The 24,218-nt window shown below is 45.8% G+C and overlaps 1 protein-coding gene across 5 annotated transcripts in view; it reads right to left on the reverse strand.

The window, feature by feature from the left end:
- Positions 1-24,218, reverse strand: part of SBNO2 (strawberry notch homolog 2) — a 146,234-nt gene that overhangs the window by 73,511 nt on the left and 48,505 nt on the right. For all 5 annotated transcript variants that reach the window (XM_081958072.1, XM_081958071.1, XM_081958074.1 and 2 more), the window contains exons 3-4: positions 16,880-16,956; positions 7,629-7,752 (exon numbers count right to left, since the gene is read on the reverse strand). In XM_081958072.1, coding sequence (XP_081814198.1) covers positions 7,629-7,752; positions 16,880-16,956 — 201 coding nt within the window. The remainder of the gene's footprint in view (positions 1-7,628; positions 7,753-16,879; positions 16,957-24,218) is intronic.

Raw genomic sequence — 24,218 nt, forward strand, 5'->3', positions numbered from 1 at the left:
TAAAAGGAAGGAAAGAAAGAAATAGAAGGAAGGAAGACAGGAAGGAAGGAAGAGAAAGAAAGAAAGAAAGAAAGAAAGAAAGAAAGAAAGAAAGGGAAGGTAAGAAGGGAGGAAGGGAGGAAGGAAGGAAGGAAGGACGGAAGGAAGGAAGGAAAGATACGAAGACCAGAAGACAGGAAGAAAGACAGGAAGGAAGGAAGGAAGGAAGGATAGAAGGAAGGATAGAAGGAAGGAAGGAAGGAAGGGAAGGGAAGAAGGAAGGAAGGAAAGAAAGACAGGAAGGAAGGGAAGGAAGGAAAGAAAGAAAGAAAGAAAGAAAGAAAGAAAGAAAGAAAGAAGAAAGGAAAGAAAGAAAGAAGGAAGGAAAGAAAGACAGGAATGAAGGGAAGGAAAGAAGGAAAGAAGGAAGGAAGGGAAAAAAGAAAGAAAGAAGGAAAGAAAGAAAGAAAGAAAGAAATGTGGTACTGAAAACATGGTGAAGGCCCTCCTGCTCAGTCCAGAAAGGGCAGATCATCTTTGGGCATACATAAAAATAGCAATTCCTAATTTAATTGAATTAATTCTAAATGTAAAGTTCAGGAGAGTATCTGATCACTGGCAGGGGAGGTGGGCAGGAAGATCTCTTCTTGAAAACCCCCACTCCGAAATCTGACTTGAATCATTCAGGGGCAAGAAGTCCATGGGGCATATTCTGAGAAGCCCTCCACCACCAATGCTCACACCTCTTCCCATCATCAACCACAGCCATGACGACCGCTAGGAGCAGCATGGGGGGTTTTGGCCAGCAAGAGTTATCTTTATCTTCTTATGCTTTGTTTGCAAAAGAACTTATGATTCAGAAAGCAATTTTGCAGCTAAGGCAGCTGCCAGCTCGGACTCACGCCAGAGTAGAATCTGAGTACGTCAGTGGGAGTAAGGATCCTCACAGGTGTTTCTAAGCTACAACAGATAGACCTCAATTTATAACAGTTCATTTAGTGACGGTTCAAAGTTACAACATCACCAAAGAAGTGACTTAGTATGACCATTTCTGACAATTATGACCCTTGCAGCATCCCAGTTGGTCATGGGATCAAAACTCAGGCGCTTGCCAACTGGCTCACAGTTATGACGGTTGCCGTGTCCCAGGGTCAAGTGATTTCCCCTTTGCGACTTTGTGACAAGCAAAGTGAATGGGGAAGCCAGATTCACTTAACAACCGTGTTCTTAATTTCACGAGACCCCAACGCAGTGTTTCTCAAACTTGGTGACTTTAAGTCCTGTGGACTTCAACTCCCAGAATTCCCCAGCCAGCTGCTGGCCGGAAACTCAAGGACCAGTTAGCTGGTGTGTATGCATGCACCGGACACCTGCTCTTTGGGTTTCCAGAGCGCACATGCACGCCAGCCATCCAGTTGTTGCACATGCTGGAGCACCGGAAACCCGAAGACCAGGTGGTCAGCACGCGCATTCATGCGCTGGAAACCAGAAGAGCAGATGGCGACGGCGCAAGTGCCCACAGAGCTGCCATGCAATACAATACAATAGCAGAGTTGGAAGGGACCTTGGAGGTCTTCTAGTCCAACCCCCTGCCTAGGCAGGAAACCCTATACCGTTCCAGACAAATAGCTATCCAACATCTTCTTAAAGACTTCCAGTGTTGGAGCATTCGTGACCTCTGGAAGCAAGTTGTTCCACTGATTGATTGCTCTAACTGTCAGGAAATTTCTCCTCAGTTCTAGGTTGCTTCTCTCCTTGATTAGTTTCCACCCATTGCTTCTTGTTCTACCCTCAGGTGCCTTGGAGAATAGTTTGACTCCCTCTTCTTTGTGGCAACCCCTGAGATAATGGAAGATTGCTATCATGTCTCCCCTAGTCCTTCTTTCTCTTAAGCTAAACATACCCAGTTCCTGCAACCGTTCTTCATATGTTTTAGTCTCCAGTCCCCTAATCCTCTTTGTTGCTCTTCTCTGCACTCTTTCTAGAGTCTCCAAATCTTTTCTACATCGTGGTGACCAAAGCTGAATGCAGTATTCCAAGTGTGGCCTTACCAAGGCATTATAAAGCGGCATCAACACTTCACGTGATCTTGATTCTATCCCTCTGTTGATGCAGCCTAGAACTGTGTTGGCTTTTTTGGCAGCTGCTGCACACAGCTGGCTCCTAGTTAAATGGTTGTCCACTCGGACTCCAAGATCCCTTTCACAGTTACTACTGTTGAGCCAGGTATCACCTATACTGTACCTGTGCATTCCGATTTTGTTGCCTAAATGTAGAACCTTACTCTTTTCACCATTGAATTTCATTTTATTAGATAGTGCCCAATGTTCAAGTTTGTCAAGATCCTTCTGTTTCTTAAGCCTATCTTCTGGAGTGTTGGCTATTCCTGCCAGCTTGGTGTCATCTGCAAATTTGATGAGTTCCCCATTTATTCCCTATGTGTGCCATAGGTTCACCATCACAGATATATGGTCTCCTGCCTGAGCAGGGGGTTGGACTAGAAGACCTCCAAGGTCCCTTCCAACTGCTGTTCTGTTCTGTTCTGTTCTGTTCTGTTCTGTTCTGTTCTGCTCTGCTCTGCTCTATTCTATTCTATTCTATTCTATTCTATTCTATTCTATTCTATTCCATTCCATTCCATTCCATTCTTGTTACTTCTGTTTCTCTGCTGTTTTGGTCCCTTTTAAGATGTGTGGTCTTCAACTCCCAAACTCCCAGAACTCTTCAACCGGGATGACTTGCTGAGGAAGGCTGGGAGTTGAAGTCCAGGCATTTTAAAGTGCCCATACTTGGAAAAACATTGGTCCCACCCATCTGGAGGTCGACATTTCTGAAAGGTTAAGAAATTTACAAGCAAGGCAGCACAAACACACTGCCCCCACCCCCACCCGCATATCTACCGACTTCAGTGTTACGGGAAGCCATAGCTTGTTTTCTCCATGATTGCATCAGCCAATTGCACAGGTCATTTTTGAAGTGTCGGGTTCCTGTTTGTCAGATCAAAACACTTGAGAAACAGACTCCAACCATTTAAGACACCCTGGCTCTAACCAAACAGCAGCTGAAGCGCAAAGACCAGAAAAAGAGAACTTCCAATTTTGAATCGTCCAACCCATGGATTCTAGATGGAAGGAAGTGCAATTTAAGCCAAGCAGGAATTCCTTCAGAGGCAGTGCCTGGTGGTGGATCGTACAGGAAAACAAAGAAATCAACACTGATTTTTTTTAAAAAATTATTTTGTTCTTATTGTGCATAGGTAAAGGTCAAGGTTCCCCTCACACATATGTGCTAGTCGTTCCTGACTCTAGGGGGCGGTGCTCATCTCCGTTTCAAAGCCGAAGAGCCAGCGCTGTCCGAAGACGTCTTCGTGGTCATGTGGCCGGCATGATTAAATGCCGAAGACGCATGGAAACGCTGTTACCTTCCCACCAAAGGTGGTTCCTATTTTTCTACTTGCATTTTTACATGCTTTCGAACTGCTAGGTTGGCAGAAGCTGGGACAAGTAAGGGGAGTGTCAATCGAGTTTGACGCCTCTGATTTATGTTATTCCTAGAATTCACATACAGATAGTTCTAGTTTAGCGACTATAATTGGGACGAGCAACTTGGTCATTAAGCAAAGCAGTCTCTAAATGAAACTGTGACCGTGCTTAAGGTTTTACTTCCACTTTCCTTTCCAACCTGCACAGATTGTCAACATGAGGTTGGTTGGGAAGTTTCCTTTTTCATCGTAATTGCCAATGGTTGCTAAATGAGACAGTCACTAATCAAGGACCTGTCGATGTCTGGGATTGTTGAAAGGTGTGCTTCAAGTGGCTGGGAGCAAAGGAAAATGGGCTATCCTTCCCTGCCCTACAAGGACTATCAGCTCTCCTGATAAATCGTTCGAAAGACAAGCTTTAACGGTAAGGGCCTTGTTTTCCTTGGACGGGTGCCCTGATCCGCAGCTTACAATTAAACTTTAATTGCTTCCAGGTAATTGGTTACAAACCCTCAAATCTGCCTGTTCATTCATAAGCGCCAAAGCAAAAGACCGGTGAGATCACCAGAGTCCCATTGATAAACCTCAGATTCAAGTCAAAAAGGCCAATAGAAGCTATTTTTCTGTACAGGTAGTCCTTGACTTACGGCGGGTCACAAGTTTTGTCAGAGTTACCTGGGGGGAATTATCGTATTTTTCGGAGTATAAGATGCACCCTTTCCCCCCCTAAAAGATACACCAAATACAGCCATTTTTGGCCTCCCGAAGCCCCTCTGTCAAATCCCAATTTTGCAAAAAAGGGGCCGTTTTTCACAAAAAACGAGGTGTTTTTGCATTCCCTCAGCCCCCAGCAGAAAAGCTGAAGCGTTTTTGCCTTCCCCCAGCTCCGTTGAAGTCTGCAGAGTGCTCCTGGCAGCCAGGGAGGGCAAAAACTTTTATTTCTTACTTACCTCTTCGAAATCTTGGTGCGTCTTATACACCGGTGCATCTTATAGTCCAAAAAATACAGTACCTAACATCCAAATTCGAACTTCCGAAAGCCGCTCACATTTATGGCTGTGTGCAGCAGCTAGCAGTCATATAATTCTGTTTTACAACCTACAGTGTATCACAGAAGTGAGTACACCCCCTCACTGTAAGTATTTAAGTCTATCTTTTTCATGTGACAACACTGAAGAAATGACACTTGGCTGCGATGTAAAATAGTGAATATGCCAGTGATGGCGAACATATGGTGGCACAGGTGGCACGCGGAGCCATTTGTCAGGGCACACAAGTTCACCCTTTTTTAAAGCCATTTTTCGCCCTCCCCAGGCTCCAGAGGCTTTATAGGAGCCTGGGGAGGGCGAAAAGAGCACCCCCCCCCCGCCCTCCGGAGGCTTCATGAGCTTCCCTGAAGCCTCCGGAGTGCAAAAAACCAGCCCTACGGGCAAACCGGAAGTTCAGGAACGGACTTCCTGTTTGCTTGGAGGGTCGTTTTGTCTGCTCTGGAGGCTTCAGGGAAGCCTCTTGAAGGTCCCTGAAGCCTTCAGAGTGCTCAAAACGACCCTCCGAGCAAACCGGAAGTCACTTCCTGTTTGCTCGGAGGTTCGTTTTTACTGCTCCGGAGGCTTCAGAGAAGCCTCCTGAAGGTCCCTCAAGCCTCCGGAGGGCTTCCGGGGGGGCAGGGGAGGCTGTTTTTGCCCTCCCCAGGCTCCTATAAAGCCTCTGGAGCCTGGGGAGGGCAAAAAAAGCATGCAAAAAATGGGGGGTCACGCCTGTAGTGCGCACATGCGCACCGGGGGGATCGCACATTGCATTATGGGTGCGGCACACCCACACACTACCCCCCTGCGGTCCCCCCACTTATGGCACGCGAGCCAAAAAAGGTTCGCCATCGCTGGAATATACATGATCAATTAGGGGTGTACTCACTTTTATTGCCAGTGGTTTAGACATTAATGGCTGTGTGTTGCACTATTTTGAGGGGACAGCGCATTTACACTGTTATACAAGCTGTCTACTCACTACTTTACATTGTAGCCAAGTGTCCTTTCTTCAGGGTTGTCACATGAAAATATATACTTAAATATTTGCAAAATGTGAGGGGGTGTACTCACTTCAGGGGTTGCCACAAAGAAGAGGGAGTCAAACTATTCTCCAAGGCACCTGAGGGTAAAACAAGAAACAATGGGTGGAAACTAATCAAGGAGAGAAGAAACTTAGAACTGAGGAGAAACTTCCTGACAGAACAATTAATCAGTGGAACAGAAGTTGCCTCCAGAAGTTGTGAATGCCCCAATACTGGAAGTCTTTAAGAAGATATTGGATAGCCATTTGTCTGAAACGGTATAGGATTTCCTGCCTAGGCAGGGGGTTGGACTAGAAGACCTCCAAGGTCCCTTCCAACTCTACTATTGTATTGTATTCTGTGATATACTTTGCCGAATACCAGCATTTATTTCCGCATTAAAACAATGCCCATTAGCAAGTTACTGGCTGGTTTAATGACCGCTGTTTGTGTTTAACAAGCCCCATGCTCGCTTAATGACCGCCATGATTCAGCTGCTGCAAACAAGCTCATAAAATTGGGCCAGTCCCTTGACTGATAGGTTTTTCAATTGTCACAAGTAATGACCACAATGGGCAGGCTCCAATACGGTCGTAACTCAAGGACTACCTTTATGTAAATTAGGCAGTGTCATCATAGCTACCTCTCGGAGCATGACAGGAAGCAGCTCCTCTTGAGATCCCTGATTTTCATCAGCATCCATTTTTTTCGGTAGAGCAAATCCTATTGATTGGCTGGTGCTTTTTGTAGGTTTTTTTTTTTTTTTACAAGACTGCAATGCAACTACAGGTAATCCTCAACCCAGGACCACAATTGACCCCCCAAATTTCCATGCCTAAGCAAGGCAGTTGTCAAGTGAGCCTTGCCTCATTTTGCAACCTTTTTTTCCTACAGTTGTTAAGCAAACGGATGCACTGAAATGAATCATTCGGTCGTTAAGTAAATCGAATTTCACCCACTGGCTTTGCTTGTTGGAAGCCCACTTGGAAGGTTACATGAAAGAATAATGGCTTATGTCAGGGGTGTCCAAAGTTGGCAACTTTAAGACTTGTGGACTTCAACTCCCAGAATTCCCCAGCCAGCAGAGCTGGCTGGGGAATTCTGGGAGTTGAAGTCCACAAGTCTTAAAGTTGCCAACTTTGGACACCCCTGGCTTATGTTATTAGAATAACAGAGCTGGAGATCTTCTACTCCAATCCCTGCTTAGCCAGGAAACCTTATACCTGTGCTGGCGTTGCCCTGTCAGCTCCAGCGCTGACCAGCTGATTTCGGCCTTCATTTTCGACTGGTTTTGGCCCTCCAGAGGCTTCCCTGAAGACTCCGGAGGGTGAAAAACAACCCAATGCACAAACCGGAAATTCGGAAACAGACTTCTGGTTTGCGCGTTGGCCTGTTTTTCTCCCTCCGGAAGCCTCAGGAGGGAGAAAAACCCGGGCAAGCCGGAAGTCGGAAAACGGGCCTGGGGGGGAAGGGGCGGCGGGAAAGACGGTTTTCACCCTCCCCGGGCTCCTAGAAAGCCTCTAGAGTCTGGGGAGGGCGAAAAACAGGTCCATCATGCCATCGCAAAAGATGGGGGGGGGGTGAGGACAGGGGATTGCGCGTGCATGCGGGGGGGTGCACGCATGCACGGGGTGCACGCATGCACACGACCGCCCCCCCCCGCTCCACACCCTTTTGGCAAGCAATGGCCAAAAAGGTAGCCATCACTGCCCTATACCACTTCAGACAAATGGTTGCCCAATCTCTCCTTAAAAACCTCCAGTGTTGGGGCACTCACAACTTCTGGAGGCAAGTTGTTCCGCTGGTTAATTGTTTTGTCAGGAAATTTCTCCTAGGTTGCTTCTCTTCTGGATTAGTTTCCATCCGTTGTTTCTTGTCCTGCCCACTTAGGGGGATCGCATGACCCCAGGACACTGCAGCCATCATAAATAGAGAACCAGATGCCAAGCGGACTGAATTTCGATCAGGTGACCGCAACGGTCACTAGCGTAAAAATCAAACCGTGATCAGTTTTCCAGAGATGTTTCAACTTCAAACGATCGCTAAGCGAATAGCCGTAAGTTGAGGACGCCCTGCCAAGCTTTGCCCTCGCAAAAGAAGAAAATAGTTTGGCCTCACCTGAGGGAAGTCGCCATTTCTGGGTAAGAAATCAGCAAGGCCTTGAGGTGTGAAGTTGGAATCCGAGAACAGCTGCCCGTTGGGGGAGTTTGTGTAGAAATCCGAAGGGTTATTAAAATATTGCCTGCAAAGGAACGAAAAGTATTAGCGGATCCGAGACGTCGTTTTGAAAGCGCTTTTCCCCTGTGACCACAGAGGCAGGGGTGGAGTGGGGCTTTGATTTAAACAAAACTAAACCAAAAAATAGAGGAAAAAAAGATGGGGGGGAGGTGATAAACAAGGAAGAGAAAGCCACAATCAAAAATGAAAAACAAAGAAGACATTACTGCAGCCAAATTTATCTATATAAGAACTACGCCCTTCTATATGTATATTATACAGGTGGTCCTCGACTTACAAGCACCATTTCTCTCGCTAAGGGAGACATCTGTTAAGTGGTATTTGCCCCATTTCGCAACTTTTGCCCCTTTCTGGCCACCGTTGTTAAGCGAATCACAGCAGTGGGTAAGTGAGCCACACGGTTGTTAAGTGAATCTCGATTTCCCGTGGACTTTGCTTGCCGGGAGGTCGCAAAACAGGATGACGTGACCCTGGGAGAGTGCAACCGTCATAGATATGAGCTACCTGCCAAGGGTCTGAATTTTGATCACGTGGCCAATGGGGATCTTGCAACGGTCATTAAGTGTGAAAAATGGTCATAAGTCACTTTTTTCAGTGCCGTTGCAACTTTGAATGGTCGCTAAGTGATCTGTTGTAAATCGAGGACTACTTGAATGTAAAAAAAAAAACCAAGGATGAGTATATTTCACTAGTATATCGACAATAAATGCTTGGAAAGATACAGAATTTACCAGCTACCAGTCACGCAAATACCCCTAAAAGTTTTAGATGACCTGATTCTACCCTTACATTCTACGCCCAATCAGCAGCTCTCCAGAAGTTTGAAATTACTAGGTACTATTGCTTTAGTTGCTTGCAATAATGTACCCATCAAGAGGCTAGTCCTCATGCTTGAAAGGGAAAGCATCTGAATGATTACAGACAGGAAGGAAAAAGAGAGATCTCGCTATCCCAGCTGATCTGGAGGGTATCAGTTAATTATCAGAATCTGGATTTATATTCGCCGAAATGTAGTCCTCGACTTGCAAACATTCATTTAGCGACCATTGAAAATTAGAGCACTGAAAAAAATGATTTATGACCAGGCCTTGAACTTATTAATATTGCTGCATCCCCACAGTCACAGGATCAGAATTCAGGAGCCTGCACATTGGCATTTCAGATAGTACTTGTCTTACAAGGGCACTGAAAAAAGTAACTTATGACCATTTTTCACACTTACGACTGTTGCAATATCCCCATAGTCACATGATCAAAATTCAGGCGCTTGGCAACTGACTCACGTTTATGACCGTTATAGTGTCCTGGGGTCATGTGCCCTGGGGTCATTTTGAGACCGTCTGACAAGCGAAGTCAATGGGAAAAGCAGATTTAACAATTGCAGTCATTCACTTAACAACTGTGGCAAGGAGGTCGAAAAATGGAGCAAAATTCGACTTCTGGCCACAATTGAGCCCCAATTTTTCGTTGTTAAGTGAGACATTTGTTGAGCTTTGCCCCATTTTACGTCCTTTCTTGCCTCTGTTGTTCAGTGAATCCCTGCAGTCGATCACTTAAGAAACCCAGTTGTTAAGTGAATCTGGCTCCCCCCCCCATTGATTTCGCTTCTCAGGTGGTGGCAAAAGGGGGGATCAGGTGAGCTTGGGAGTCTGCAACCGTCATAAATAGGAACCCATTGCCAAGCATCTCAATTTTGATCGCATGATGCTGCCAAGGTTGTAACTGTGAAGAAACAGTTGTAAGTTTCTCTTTCAGTCCCCCTTGTAATTGTGAATGATCACTAAACCAACTTGTCTCTTTCCATTTACATTGTTTTTATTTGTTTCCTGGTACGATTTGATAGCTTATTAGTAACCTTTTTTTTATTAAAAGTTTTAATAAATTTTACAAATGTTTCCCCTTCCCCTTCCCTCCCTCCACCCCCAACCCTCCCTCCCCCCAACCTCCCAGAGCAAAATACAGGGTATAAACATTTAACAATCATACGCTAACATAAGCTAACTAACTTTAACATCCTACCTCCTCTTGTGCTTTAATTCCCCTTTTGTTAAACTAACTTTAGATAAATTGTAACCTTCCTTGTGCCTTCACTCATAACTTAAGCTAATTGAAATTTTTTAGTCCAATATTTATTTTGAATATAGTCAATCCATTTTCTCCATTCCAACTTATATTTCTCATCTGAATGGTCCTTCAAATATGCTGTGATTTGGCCATCTCTGCTAGGGGAGAGACATGATAGCAGTGTTCCAATATCTCAGGGGTTGCCACAAAGAAGAGGGAGTCAAGCTATTCTCCAAAGCCCCTGAGGGCAGGAGAAGAAGCAATGGGTGGAAACTAATCAAGGAGAGAAGCAACTTAGAACTGAGGAGAAACTTCCTGACAGTTAGAACAATTAATCAGTGGAACAGAATTTTCCTCCAGAAGTTGTGAATGCCCCAACACTGGAAGTCTTTAAGAAGATGTTGGATAGCCATTTGTCTGAAACGGTATAGGGTTTCCTGCCTAGGCAGGGGGTTGGACTAGAAGACCTCCAAGGTCCCTTCCAACTCTACTATTGTATTGTATTGTATTATTGTATTGCATTTACTACTTTTAGCGTCCAATCTTGAATAGTAGGCAATTCTTCCCTCTTCCAGTACTGCGCCACCAAAAATCTTGCTGCCGTCGTTAAATTCAAAATCAAATTAGTCTCTATAACTGTACAGCCTGTAATTATACCTAACAAAAACAACTGGGGAGTGAACTTTATCCTCTTTTTAGCTTATTAGTAACCTTGACTATCACTAAGTGTATCTTTTATTCTTGACGAATATATATATTTTATTCTCCTTATGTACACTGAGAGCTTATGCATCAAAGACAATCACACTTGGCCAATGAAGAATTCTATTCTATTCTAAGTTGAGGACAAAGGAGGAACTGGCTGTGTTGGACAAGTTATCTCTCTTTAAACCCTGGGGTGCTTAATTTGAGAGCCAGATAAATGCAGGACAGGGCCATTGGGTGGGGAGGGAGGGATGAAGTCTTCAAGATTTAATATTAAATCTGGTTAGGGTGTCAGAGAAGTGGCTTAGATCCACAAGACTGTGTTGAGGAGCATTCTTTTTAAATTACTTTAAATCTCCCTGCCCACGCATCCGTCGGTTAAGCACACACTCATGAATTCCACCTCCAGCCAACGGTGAGGACCAGCCACCTGACGAGTCCTCCTTCAACAAGAGAGAGAGAGACGCACACACAAAGCCGCCCCCTCGGCTTACGCAAAGCAGGATCAACAGTGGCCGCCACACATCCTGGAGAGCGGGGGCTGGAGCCACGATAAGGAGGAGGACACTGACGCCAGCTTTCCACCCTTTTAAAACCTCTCGGTCAAAAGAGTGAGTCTGCCTGGCGAAATCTCTGCCCACGAAGGCTTGACACCATGGCACCACCTTAAGTTTTGCTTTTACTCTCCCCAGCCTGGCTGGTGGGAACGTCCCCGTTTCAGATGCCTCATCTTTCCAGTAAAAGGATGGCGTTGCGCTGCTGTGCGACGGGGCTGAGCCACAAGGGCCAGGCAAGGCGCCAAAGATTTACGTCCTGCAGAGCAGCTGGCAGCATGTGGGGACCCCTGCAGGAAGAATGGTGCATCCCCCGAGGCTGGTCTGCTGGAGAAATGGGTGCTGTGTTCAGGTCCCAAGCGCAGGAGGAAGGGACCCTAAAGCAGGGCTGGCTGATTTATGAAACCGTGTTTAGTCCTCTCTCTGTTCTGAGCGAGGCTTCCCGAGAGCATGAAGCCAACTCCTTGTCCCGACAAAAAAAACCTTTTGTTAATTGACTGTGAATTCTGCTCATTCACAGCCAGCAAAGTCTTTCAAGGGAGGATTTACAATCACAGACCTTATCTGGCTTGGAGAGCTGCCAGGTTGATATCTGCAGAACTTGGCCAGGAGTCTCGGAGAGTCAGGAACCAATTAAGGGAACTAATTGTCTCCTGCAAACTCCCCTCCCCTTTCGCTCCTCTTTTATTTCCTCTGGGAGGGGCCATTCACCGTCCACCTGTGGCCTTACTCCCAAGTCGACCTCGGTTCTTTAGCTGTTCCCTTCGTCTGGCCACTCTGCGCATGCGCACACTGGGAACAGGCTCCAGCTGTTCTTCTGCCTCACTGATGTCTGACTCTGAAGGCAGCTGATAACTGTCAGACGGCCCTGGCCCCCTCTCTGCCTCCGACACAGAGCCCTCCTCAGAGCCTTCCCCAGACTCCGGGACTGGTCCATCTTCCTCCACAACCTCCTCACTGTCCGAATCTGCTGCCAGCTCTGTGGGTGGTTGGTGGGCCACAACACTCGTGAGCCAGGTGGGGTTCCGAACGTAGCCAGGCGTGTAGGAAGAACCTGGTTGATCTAGCTCTCTATGGGTTTGCGTGTTTTAATTCTTAAATGTTTTTAATCTTCTGGACATCAGCAAACACAGGTCGTCCTCGACTTACAACAGTTCATTTAGTGACCGTTCGAAGTTACAACAGCCAGGAGAAAAGTGACTTAGGAGCCCTTTTCACACTTAGGACTGTTGCAGCGTCCCTCTGGTCACGTGATTTTTGCATTCGGATGCTTGGCAACTGGTTCGCATTTATGACAGTCGCAGTATCCCGGGGTCACGTTATTCCCCTTTGGCGACCTTCCCACAAGCAAAGTCAACGGGGAAGCCAGAGTCACTTAACCATTAGCGGTGTTACTAATTTAACCACTGCAGGGATTCACTTAACAAAAAGTGGCCAGGAGAGTTGTAAAATGGGGCAAAACTCAATGAACAAATGTCTCACTTAGCAACATTCTGGGCTCAACTGTGGCAAAAGAAAGCTCAGGACCGCATGGGTTGGAAACATGAGGAAGAGGCCTTCATCCTGCAGTGGAGAGGCCCACGATGGTGAACCTATGGCATGTATGCCAGAAGTGACATGCAGAGCCATCTTTCCGGGTACTCGAGCCGTCGCCCGTAGCTCTTCCAGGTTCTGGCACAAAGACCAGCTGGCCGGTGTGCTTGCACGCACCAGAAGATCATCTTCCCGGTGCGCACATGCACACCGGGCAGCTCAGAGGTGGGCTTTTGCCGGTTCACCCCGGATTGGGCGATCCAGTTGTGGCGGTGCCAGGAGGCTCCACCCACCTGCCTGGAGGCTTCTGTGCATGCACTGAAACGTCGTGCGAGCGTCCGTGCACGCACGAGCAAACCGGTAGTAAAATAAATTGAAACCCACCACTGGGGCGGCTGCTCTTCCAGTTTCTAGAGCCCGTATGTGCCAGCTGGTTTTCAAATGCGGATGCATGCCAGAAACCGGGAGACCGGGTGGCAAGAGCACATGTGCCATAGGTTCAACATCATCTACCCACTGCAAGATGAAGGTCTCTTCCTCATGTTTTCAACCCATACGGTCCGGAGCTTTCTTTTGCCAATCGCAATACAGTTAGTCCTTGACCTACGACCACAATTGAGCCCAAAATGCATGTTGCAAAGTGAGACATTTGTTCATTTGAGTTTTGCATGTTGCCCCATTTCACAACTCTCCTTGCCACCTTTGTTAAGTGAATCCCTACAGCGGTTAAATTAGTAACACCGCTGTTAAGTGAGTCTGGCTTCCCCGTTGACTTTGCTTGGCAGGAGGTCACAAAAGGAGAACCACGTAACCCTGGGGTACTACGACCGTCATAAATGTTGTCAAGCATCCGAATGCAAAAATCACGTGATCACAGGGATTCTGTAACCGTCCTAAAGGGCTCCTAAGTCACTTTTTTCCTGGGCCGTTGTCACTAAATGAACTTTTTTCCTGGGCCGGTCACTAAATGGACTGTCCTAAGCCGGCCGGCTGCTCACCAGCTGGCCGGCATGCCGGAAGAGGAACTGGCAACGGCTCACGTGCCCAGAGAGATGGCTCTGCGTGCCACTTCTGGTATGCATGTCATAAGCTCGCCATCACGGGCCTAAGTGCTATTGCTATTAACAAATGTCTCACTTAGCAACAGAACTTTTAACCCATGTCTCATTTGACCACGGAAATTAGGGGCTCAATTGCGGTCGTTAAGTCGAGGACTGCCTGTAGTGCAGAGTTTAGAATCCTCGACTTGTGACGAAGGAAGCCAAGATTACATTAAGCCCCACCGACGCTGGTGTTGAGCAAGGCTTGGTGAGAAGAGGGAGAGTTGAATCCAAATCAATAACCTTCATCCACCATCTGCTACTCAATGCACAGCCAACAGAAAGTAGTAGGAGTAAGTAGAAGAGGAACCTCTCTTATCATCCCCCAAGAGGGTTGAGAAAGTAGGATTTACAGTAATACTCTTGGAGAAAAAACGACCTATACACTCTGTTCCAAGCATAGGCGGTGTCCGCTGCAGCCCTCCAGCTGCAACTAGAGCTGAGGCTGCCGCACTGAAGCCTCAGTTTCTTTTCCTCTCTGCCCCCCCCCCGCCCCCCGCCCAGAGCTAGATAGAAAAGCACTCTTTGCAAGGGCTTTTCAAGTGGTGCCGAGTTCGAAAGACACGAAAAGCTGAATGGTTGCTGGTCTTGGGTCGGCTAGCTGGATTATCAACGCTTTTATCCTATTTTATCTGCACCTTGAATTATTGTATTTTATTCCAATTTCATTTTAGACTGTATTTTATTCCAATTTCATTTTAGACTGGATTTTATTCCAATTTCATTTTAAATTGCTTTCATTGAATTTTGGTAATGATTTGTTTCTAGAACTCTGCACTTTGATATGGCCCAAGGGCTAATCAAGCAATCAATCAGTCAGTCAATCAATCAACTCTTTTCAGCATGGATGCCCCGAAAGATCAATTGGGATCTGCTGAACAGGTCTCTTTTGGGAAGGTTGCAATAACATGGGTGGACTTCAACTCCCAGAATTCCCCAACCCGGCTGGGGAATTCTGGGAGTTGAAGTCCACCGATCTTAAAGGGGCCAAATTTGAAAAACATTGCTCAAAGGGTAGGCTTAGAGAAATGAAGCGGGATTAACTAGCATTGTCTTGCAAAGGAAGTCCGTGACTTACAACAGTTCATTTAGTGACCATTTCAAAGTTACAACGGCACCAAAAAAAGAGACTTTAGGACCATTTTTCACACTTACGACCATTGCGGCATCCCCATGGTCACAGGATCCAAATTCAGGCGTTTGGCAACTAGTTCATATTTATGATGTTTGCATTGTCCCCGGGGTCACACAATCGTTTTTTGTGACCTTCTGAATAGCAAAGTCAATGGGAAAGCCAGATTCACTTAACAATCGTGTTACTAACTTAACAAATGCAATGATCCACTTAACAATTTGGCAAGAAAAGTGGCAAAATGGAGCAAAACTCACCTAACAAACGTTTCACTTAGCAACATAAATTTTGGGATCAATTGTGGTCTGCAACCCGAGGGTTACTTGTAATTAGTCTGGGCCATGTTTGGCCAAAGAGAACTGGACTCATCTCTGGATGCTTGACTAACAGAGAATCGCAACATCCAAACCACAGTTCCTTGTGGTATTTCTCTCCCAGGGCACAAAGAAAAAATATCTGCTGTGAACTCCACATGGCGTCAGGACGGGCATCCGGTCAGTAAATTCTCAGCTCCATTCGGTCACCCTGACTCTAGAACAAATTAAGGGATTACAGCAGGGTGGGATTGAAAAAGTTTAGCAACCGGTTCTCTGCCAGGTTGCTGGGTGGGCGTGGCCATGTGGGCATGGCCTAGTCATCTTCTTGCACCACAGCGGTGGGAGAGGGTGGGCGCACTAGGTGGCTGCTCTTCTTGTTATCGGATCATCCCGCACACGTGAAGACCAATGCACCGGAACCTGGAAGAGCAATGGGCGACGGCTCGCGTGCCTGGAGAGATGGCTCTGCATGCAACTTCCAGCACGCGTGCCATAGGTTCGCCATCATGAATATAGTGAATCACAAGGCAGCCGACATTGACAGGTTCTACAATGTGCATTGAGTACCAAACAAATGATGAGTATCAGGACAAAATTTTTGTGTCAAAATGCGTTGAGTACCAAATTCAATCAGTTTCAAAGCAGTTAAGTGTACTATAATAAAGGGAGACTACTATAGATCTATTTCAAGCTATTTAGCTCTCATCAGCTAGCCATACTCTTACTGGCCCAGGTTCAAATCCCAGTAAGGGTATGGCTAGCTGATGAGAGCTAAATAGCTTGAAACAGATCTATACTAGTCTTCCTTTATTTATTTATCAGCACAAATACAACACAAATATGTATGTATGTATGTATGTATGTATGTATGTATGTATGTATATAGATATGTAAACCAATTTCGTTGTATTTATTTTGTACAATGACAATAAAGGCTATATATAATTTATAGGTAGTCCTCGACGTACGACCACAATTGAGGCCAGCATTTCTGTTGCTAAGTGAGACATTTGTGAAGTGATACGGGCCCCATTTTGCACCCTTTCTTGCCACAGTTATTAAATGAATCACAGCAGTGGGTAAGTTAGCACCATGGCTGTTAAGTGAATCTGGATTCCCCATTGATTTTGCTTGTCAAAAGTCACCAAAAGTGATGACATGACCTCTCCCAGGACAATTTTGATCATGCGACCATGGGGATGCTGCAATGGTCGAAAGTCCGAAAAATGGCCATCAGCTCCTTCTTTCAGTGGCACTGTAACTTTGAACGGTGACTAAATGGACTGGTGTAAGTCGAGGACTACCTGAACGTTTCCAAAAAGGATGACTATATTTCACTCGCACTGACAATGGATGCTTGAAAAGATTCAGAATTAATTAATTACAGACAGAAAGGAAAAAAGAGATCTCTCATTATCCCAGCCGATCAAGATTGCATCAATTAGTTATCAGAATCTGGATTTACATTCAAGGCTAAGTAGATTTTGCCCCATTTTACGACCTGTCTTGTTGTTAATTGAATGTGGCTTCCCCATGGACCTGTCAGGTGGTGGCAAAAGGGGGTCACATGACCCTGGGACACGGAGATCGTCATAAATATGAACCGGTCGCCACTCCCGGCATATAGGGTCTCCTATTCAAGCTGTGGGTTAGACTAGAAGACCTCCCAGGTCCCTTCCAGCTCTGTTCTGTCGTGTTTTGTGATCTCCCACAGAGGCACACTTACTGGTTTTCATTCAGGAAAAACGGTGCTGAATATGGAGGTGCAAACAGGGATGAACTCCAGCAACTGGAAGCAGAATTCTGCAAAATGACAAAGCAGGTTTCAAAATACGTGCGGAAGGTTCAGGAAGGTTCCAAGCTTTTTCAGAGTCCGATTGCAGTAACCATAGTTGATCATTCAAAGGACACACGGCGTGTTTCCCCGAAAATAAGAAAATATATTCTCTTGACAATCCTGCCTCCCCCCCCCCACCTTTGGGCCTTATTTTTTGGGAGGTCTTATTATTTTTGAGGGAGAGGAGGAGGCGAGCATGGTAAACTCACGGCTGCTGCTGTGTTGCAATATTTTCAGGGAGGGCTTATTTTAGCGCATGCGCTCAAAAGCCCGACTGGGCTTATTATCCGGGGTTATTTTCGGGGGAAACAGGGTATGTATGTAATGTAGAAACAATGCTCCTGAGAAGCAAGGGAAGAATTGAAAGAAGCCAGCAGTTTGCAGAAATATTAAAAAAAAAAAACTTTGGGGGGGGGGAGCAAAATGACAACCCACCCCACTAGGACTGGCCCATCCCACCCGTGCTGGCAGAGGAAGCATGCTACAGGTCCCGTCAGACCAATTATTCCGGCTGGTGGGGTCCATGAACAGGGCCTTCTCTGCTGTGGCTCCTGCATTCTGGAACATTTTGCTCCCTCCCAATGTGAGTTTGCCCCCCCCTTATCCTCTTGTAAGGGCCTGAAGGCTCCAGTGGGGGAACAGCACAATGGAGGAGGTCGACTGAATAAGAGATCCCCCCCCTTCTCCACCCACCCCATTCCATCCTCACCTTCCCCACATATCCTTGATACAATATAATACAATAGCAGAGTTGGAAGGGACCTTGGAGGTCTTCTAGTCCAACCCCCTGCCTAGGCAGGAAACCCTATACTGTTTCAGACAAATGCCTATCCAACATCTTTTTAAAGACTTTCAGTGTTGGGGCTTTCACAACTTCTGGAGGCAACTTCTGTTCCACTGATTAATTGTTCTAACTGTCAGGAAATTTCTCCTCAGTTCTAAGCTGCTTCTTTCCTTGATTAGTTTCCACCCATTGCTTCTTGTTCTGCCCTCGGGTGCCTTGGAGAATAGTTTGACTCCCTCTTCTTTGTGGCAACCCCTGAGATATTGGAACAATGCTATCATGTCTCCCCTAATCCTTCTTTCTCTTAAGCTAAACATACCCAGTTCCTGCAACCATTCTTCATATGTTTCGGCCTCCAGTCCCCTAATCATCTTTGTTGCTCTTCTCTGCACTCTTTCTGGAGTCTCCAAATCTTTTTTTACATCATGGTGACCAAAACTGAATGCCATATTCCAAGTGTGGCCTCACCAAGGCCTTATAAAGTGGTATTAACCCTTCACGTGATCTTTGATTTTAGTTTATTTAGGTTTTAATTTGTTTTGGTTTTAGTTTGTTTTGGTTTTAATGTGCATGTATTTTTTATGTCTGTAAATCCCCCAGGAGTACCTCATGGTAACTTGGATGGGTGGATCAATAGATGGATGGATGGATGGATGGATAGATAGATGATAGATAAATTAGATGATAGATAGATAGATAGATAGATGGATAGATCTTTTAAAAAATCATTAAAGACGTTTTAAGAGAATTCAAACATACAAATGTTGAAAACAATAAAGAAAAGCAACAAGAAAGGGGGAGAAAATGATGCAAAGAAAGAGAGAGATAAGAAAAAGGAAGAAAAGCTATAAAGAAGCAGCTTCTGCTCTTCTTAACAGCAATTACTAATACAACTTATGCTTTATCTTCTCTAGGGGGTTACATCATGACAGACAGACAATGTTTGGGTTTAATGTATTTAGGTTTTAATGCGTACGTATGTCTATAAACCACCCTGAGTTACCTCACGGTAAGATAGGTGGCCAATAAAGTTTATAAACAAACGAACAAGTAGGGATGTACTCCACTTAAAATGGTTACTGAGTATCTACTTGCAACTGGGAGCATAGAATGACGGAAACAGAAAGAGCAGAATGCACAGCAAAGAATGATAAAACAAAGTCCTTCGTTACAGAAAATCCCTCTTTATTTCACAAGTTCAGGTAATCCTCGACTTCACGGCCGCAGAATTTCCATTGCTAGTGGAGCCAGTGTTAAGTGAGTTGCACTCTGTTTTAGGACCGTTCCTGCCATGGTTGGTCAGCAAACTTTTCAAAAGACCCTCAAGACATGATTTTGACAGGGTGGCAACGGACAGGGTGGCAACGGAGCCCAGGAGGTGGTCAGCCTAATGGTTGTGGCCAGAGAGGTTGGGGGTTTAGTGGGTTTTGCAATTGGGGGGTGGGGAGTCTTCTGCCCGGAGACGCTGTAAGTGAGTTGGGCGACCACATACGTTTTCTTAATAAATAAATATTTTTTCGATTATAAGACGGGCCTTTTTCCCTCAAAAAAGAGGGGTGAAAATCTGGGTGCGTCTTATACACTGAATACAGCATTTTCTTGCCTCCTGAAACCTCACCCCCTTCACCAAAATGGCCGTGCATAGCCTTTAGGAAGCTTTCAGGGTGCTCCTGGGGGTTGGGGAGGGCAGAAATGAGCGAAAAATGGCCTGTTTTTGCTCAATTTTGCCCCCCCCCAGGCCCCAAGAGCACTCTACAAGCCTCCTAAAGGCTATTCCTTTTTTTGAAAAACAAAACGGGCCAGTTTTCATGAAAAACATACCGTTTTGGGGAGGTCTGCGTTGTGCAAAAACTTTTTAAAAAATTTTGCCTCTTCAAAATCTTGACGCGTCTTATACTCTGGTGCGTCTTATACTCCGAAAAATACGGTACCTTTATTTATTAAGCCACCCAGAGTTACAGTGGCCTATACATCTTGTAAACAAGCCAATCCATAAATAAAGAAGACCATTCGGGAACTCAGAACTGGTGCTGCTTCCCCAAACATGGAAATATGGGAAGCAGCAAATTCCCTTTTTAAATTTCCTCTTGGGCATGTAGTTTCAATTTAATGACTTAGAATTCTGCTGAAGAGAATTCTAATAAATACTACTAAAGCACAACTCCCAGATCCATCTAACTATCCTCTCCTTGATTAAATCTACCGTATTTTTCAGAGTATAAGACGCCAAGGGGGCAGGGTTTCAATAGGCCAAAATTGCTGCATTCAGTATATAAGACGCACTTAGATTTTCAGCCTCTTTTTTGAGGGAAAAAGATGTGTCTTATACTCCGAAAAATACAGTATATCTATATACTGTTAAAATTCTTGTCTTTCTGTAACAGAATAATAAAGCAAAAGTAGCTAATACCACTCTATAATGCTTTGGTAAGACCACACTTGGAATGTTGCATCCAGTTTTGGTTGCCAGGACGTAAAACAGATGTTGAGACTCTAGAAAGAGTGCAGAGAAGAGCAATAGAGATGATTAGGGGACTGGAGGCTAAAGCATATGAAGAACGGTTGCTGGAGCCTAAAATATATGAAGAACAGTTGCAGGAATTGGGTATCTCTAGTTTAATGAAAAGAAGGACTAGGGGAGACATGATAGCAGTTTTCCAGTATTTGAGGGGCTGCCATAAAGGAGAGGGAGTCAACTTATTTGCCAAAGCACCAGAAAACAGGACAAGAAGCAATGGGTGGAAACTAATCAAGGAGAGAAGCAACCTAGAATTAAGGAGAAACTTCCTAACAGTGAGGACAATTAACCAGTGGAACAGCTTGCCTCCAGAAGTTGTCAATGCCCCAACACTGGAAGTCTTGAAGAAGATGTTGGATAGCCATTTGTCTGAAACGGTATAAGATTTCCTGCCTAGGCAGGGGGTTGGACTAGAAGACCTCCAAGGTCTCTTCCAGTTCTGTTATTCTGTTAAAAAAATCATTTTAAGTCATAACATAAAATGTCATATAATGGTGGTTCTCAACCTTTTCTTCACCAGGGAGACCCTTTCAATGCCTTTGATGAACCACAGACCACAAGGTCTTAATTCAAGATTTAAATCTTCACATTTCTTCAAGCCTTTGTGGACCCTGTGACAACACTGCAGACCCCAGGAATCCGGGACCACAGGTTGAGAACCACTGTCATAGAACATTTCCTGTGGTCTGTTCGTAATATTTCACTGGGCTAGGCAGCTGTATGAGAGCTAAGTTCAAGGCAAGTAGACCTCTGAGTATTTCCCTGAATTTTTAAGAACTTGTTGTGGCCCGCCAGCAGTCAGCGGAGTGAGCAGCAGAGTCAGACAGTGAGGAGGTTGGGAAGGAATATAGGCCAGTCCTGGGGGCTGAGGAAAGCTCAGACGAGGGCTCTGCATCGGAGGCAGAGAGGGGGCCAGGGCCGCCTGGCACTTCTCAGCTGCCTTCGGAGTCAGACATCAGTGAGGCAGAGGAACAGCTGGAGCTTGTTCCCAGTGTGCGCATGCGCAGAGCTGCCAGAAGACAAGAACAGCTAAGAAATCAGGGTCGACTTGGGAGTAAAGCCACAGGTGGACAGTGAATGGCCCCTCCCATAGGGAATAAAAGAGGAGTGAAAGGGGAGTGGGCTTTTGCAGGAAACAATTCATCAGTTTGTTTGTTTCAGGAGTGTGAAGATCTGTCCGTGAATTTCAGAGACTCTGTGCCAAGTCTTTCCTTGCACAGCAGTACGTTTGGAAAATATTTACAATGGCAGCTTTCCAAGCTAGATAAGGTCTGTGGTCATAACTTCACTTTTGAAAGATTGTTTACCAGGCATAGGCTGAATGTGAATGAGAGGAATTCACATTCGTTTGTAGGGACCAGGAATCTGCTTTGTGCTTTTTGGGGGAAGCCTAGGTCAGAATAGAACTGTTCCAGCAAAGACAGGGCATTAGGAGCTCTGCCACTTTGAAGGGATTGAAAAATCTGGTAAGTTAATACCACTGAAACAATGATCCAAGGGATCACGGTTTATCTAGTAAAAAGCTAAATATTAAGCTGCTGATTTAAGTTTTTCAAAGCGTCTAGGGCAGAGATATTAGGCCTTTGTGTTGCTTCAATGGCAAGAAGTACAGATAGTCACTGATTTACGACAATTGAGCCCCAAATTCCTGTTACTAAGTGAAACAGATGTGAAGTCACTTTGGGGGCATTTTACAACCTTTCTTGCCACCGTTGTTAAGTACTGTTAAGTTACTGCAGTTGTTAAGTTAGCAACACAGTTGTTAAGTGAATCTGGCTTCCCCACTGACTTTGCTTGTCAGAAGGTCGCAAAAGGGGATGGCGTGAGCCCGGGACACCGCAACTATCATAAATAGGAGTCAATTGCCCAAACATCTGGATTTTGGTCAATGTAACTATGGGGATGCTGCAACAGTCAGAAGTGCGAAAAAGGGTCATGTCACTTTTCTCAGCGTCCTTGTAACTTCAAATGGTCACTAAACAAACTGCTGTAAGTCGAGGACTATTTGTATTTTGGCACATACTGAGGAACAGTTCTAGCACCTGTCCGCAATGATTTAAACCAGATGTCCCTTTTCTTCAGGCAGTTTTCCCGACCTTGGCAACTTCAAGGTATGTGGACTTCAACTCCCAGAATTCGACAGGCAGCAGAGCCAACCGTGGAATTCTGGGAGTTGAAGTCCACATCATTTAAAGTTATGAATGTTAAGAAACAGTGTCTTAGAGTCACGTATCTATCCTCAAAGAAAAGGTTTGTGGATTTTAAAGGCATGTCCTTCCTTCGGTGATCAGAAGGGGGCCCCCTCTGCATCTCTGGGCTGACAAAAACAGAGTCGAACATCACCAAACTTCACAATTCTGGCTCTCTCTGTTGGCCAAGACTGAATTTGGAAGGCCACCTGCAGCTGCTCTCAACCTGGAGTTTATACAAGTAGTCCTCGTCTTACGACTCTTCCTTTAGTGACCCTTCAAAGTTACAAAGGCATCAAAGTAATTGACTCATGACCATTTTTTCACACGACTGTTGCAAGTGATTCATATTTATGATGGTTGCAGGGTCCTGGGGAAGGGAGGGTGTCACATGATCTACTTTTGCGACCTTCTGGTCAGGAACATCAATGGGGAAGCCAGATTCAGCTAACAACCGTGTGACTAACTTAAAAAGTTATGCGGTGATTCCCTTCACAAACGTGACAAGAAAGGTCTCACTTAGCAGCAGAAACTCTGGGAGCTGAAGTCCCCCCCATCTGAAAGAGGCCAAGATTGACAACCCCTCCTGCCTGAGGAATTCTGGGGGTTGAAGTCCCCCCATCTGAAAGTGGCCAAGATTGACAACCCCTCCTGCCTGAGGAATTCTGGGAGTTGAAGTCCCCCCATCTGAAAGTGGCCAAGATTGACGAACCCTCCTGCCTGAGGAATTCTGGGAGTTGAAGTCCCCCCATCTGAAAGTGGCCAAGATTGACGAACCCTCCTGCCTGAGGAATTCTGGGAGTTGAAGTCCCCCCATCTGAAAGTGGCCAAGATTGACGAACCCTCCTGCCTGAGGAATTCTGGGAGTTGAAGTCCCCCCATCTGAAAGTGGCCAAGATTGACAAACTCTCCTGCCTGAGGAATTCTGGGAGTTGAAGTCCCCCCATCTGAAAGTGGCCAAGATTGACAACCCCTCCTGCCTGAGGAATTCTGGGAGTTGAAGTCCCCCCATCTGAAAGTGGCCAAGATTGACGAACCCTCCTGCCTGAGGAATTCTGGGAGTTGAAGTCCCCCCATCTGAAAGTGGCCAAGATTGACGAACCCTCCTGCCTGAGGAATTCTGGGAGTTGAAGTCCCCCCATCTGAAAGTGGCCAAGATTGACGAACCCTCCTGCCTGAGGAATTCTGGGAGTTGAAGTCCCCCCATCTGAAAGTGGCCAAGATTGACAAACCTGCCTGAGGAATTCTGGGAGCTGAAGTCCCCCCATCTGAAAGTGGCCAAGATTGACAAACCCTCCTGCCTGAGGAATTCTGGGAGTTGAAGTCCCCCCATCTGAAAGTGGCCAAGATTGACGAACCCTCCTGCCTGAGGAATTCTGGGAGTTGAAGTCCCCCCATCTGAAAGTGGCCAAGATTGACAAACTCTCCTGCCTGAGGAATTCTGGGAGTTGAAGTCCTCCCATCTGAAAGTGGCCAAGATTGACAAACTCTCCTGCCTGAGGAATTCTGGGAGTTGAAATCCCCCCATCTGAAAGTGGCCAAGATTGACAAACTCTCCTGCCTGAGGAATTCTGGGGGTTGAAGTCCCCCCATCTGAAAGTGGCCAAGATTGACAAACCCTCCTGCCTGAGGAATTCTGGGAGTTGAAGTCCCCCATCTGAAAGTGGCCAAGATTGACAAACCCTCCTGCCTGAGGAATTCTGGGAATTGAAGTCCCCCCATCTGAAAGTGGCCAAG

This window comes from Natrix helvetica (assembly GCF_964273705.1).
Source record: "Natrix helvetica genome assembly, chromosome: 1".
NCBI classification, from domain to species: Eukaryota; Metazoa; Chordata; class Lepidosauria; order Squamata; family Natricidae; genus Natrix; species Natrix helvetica.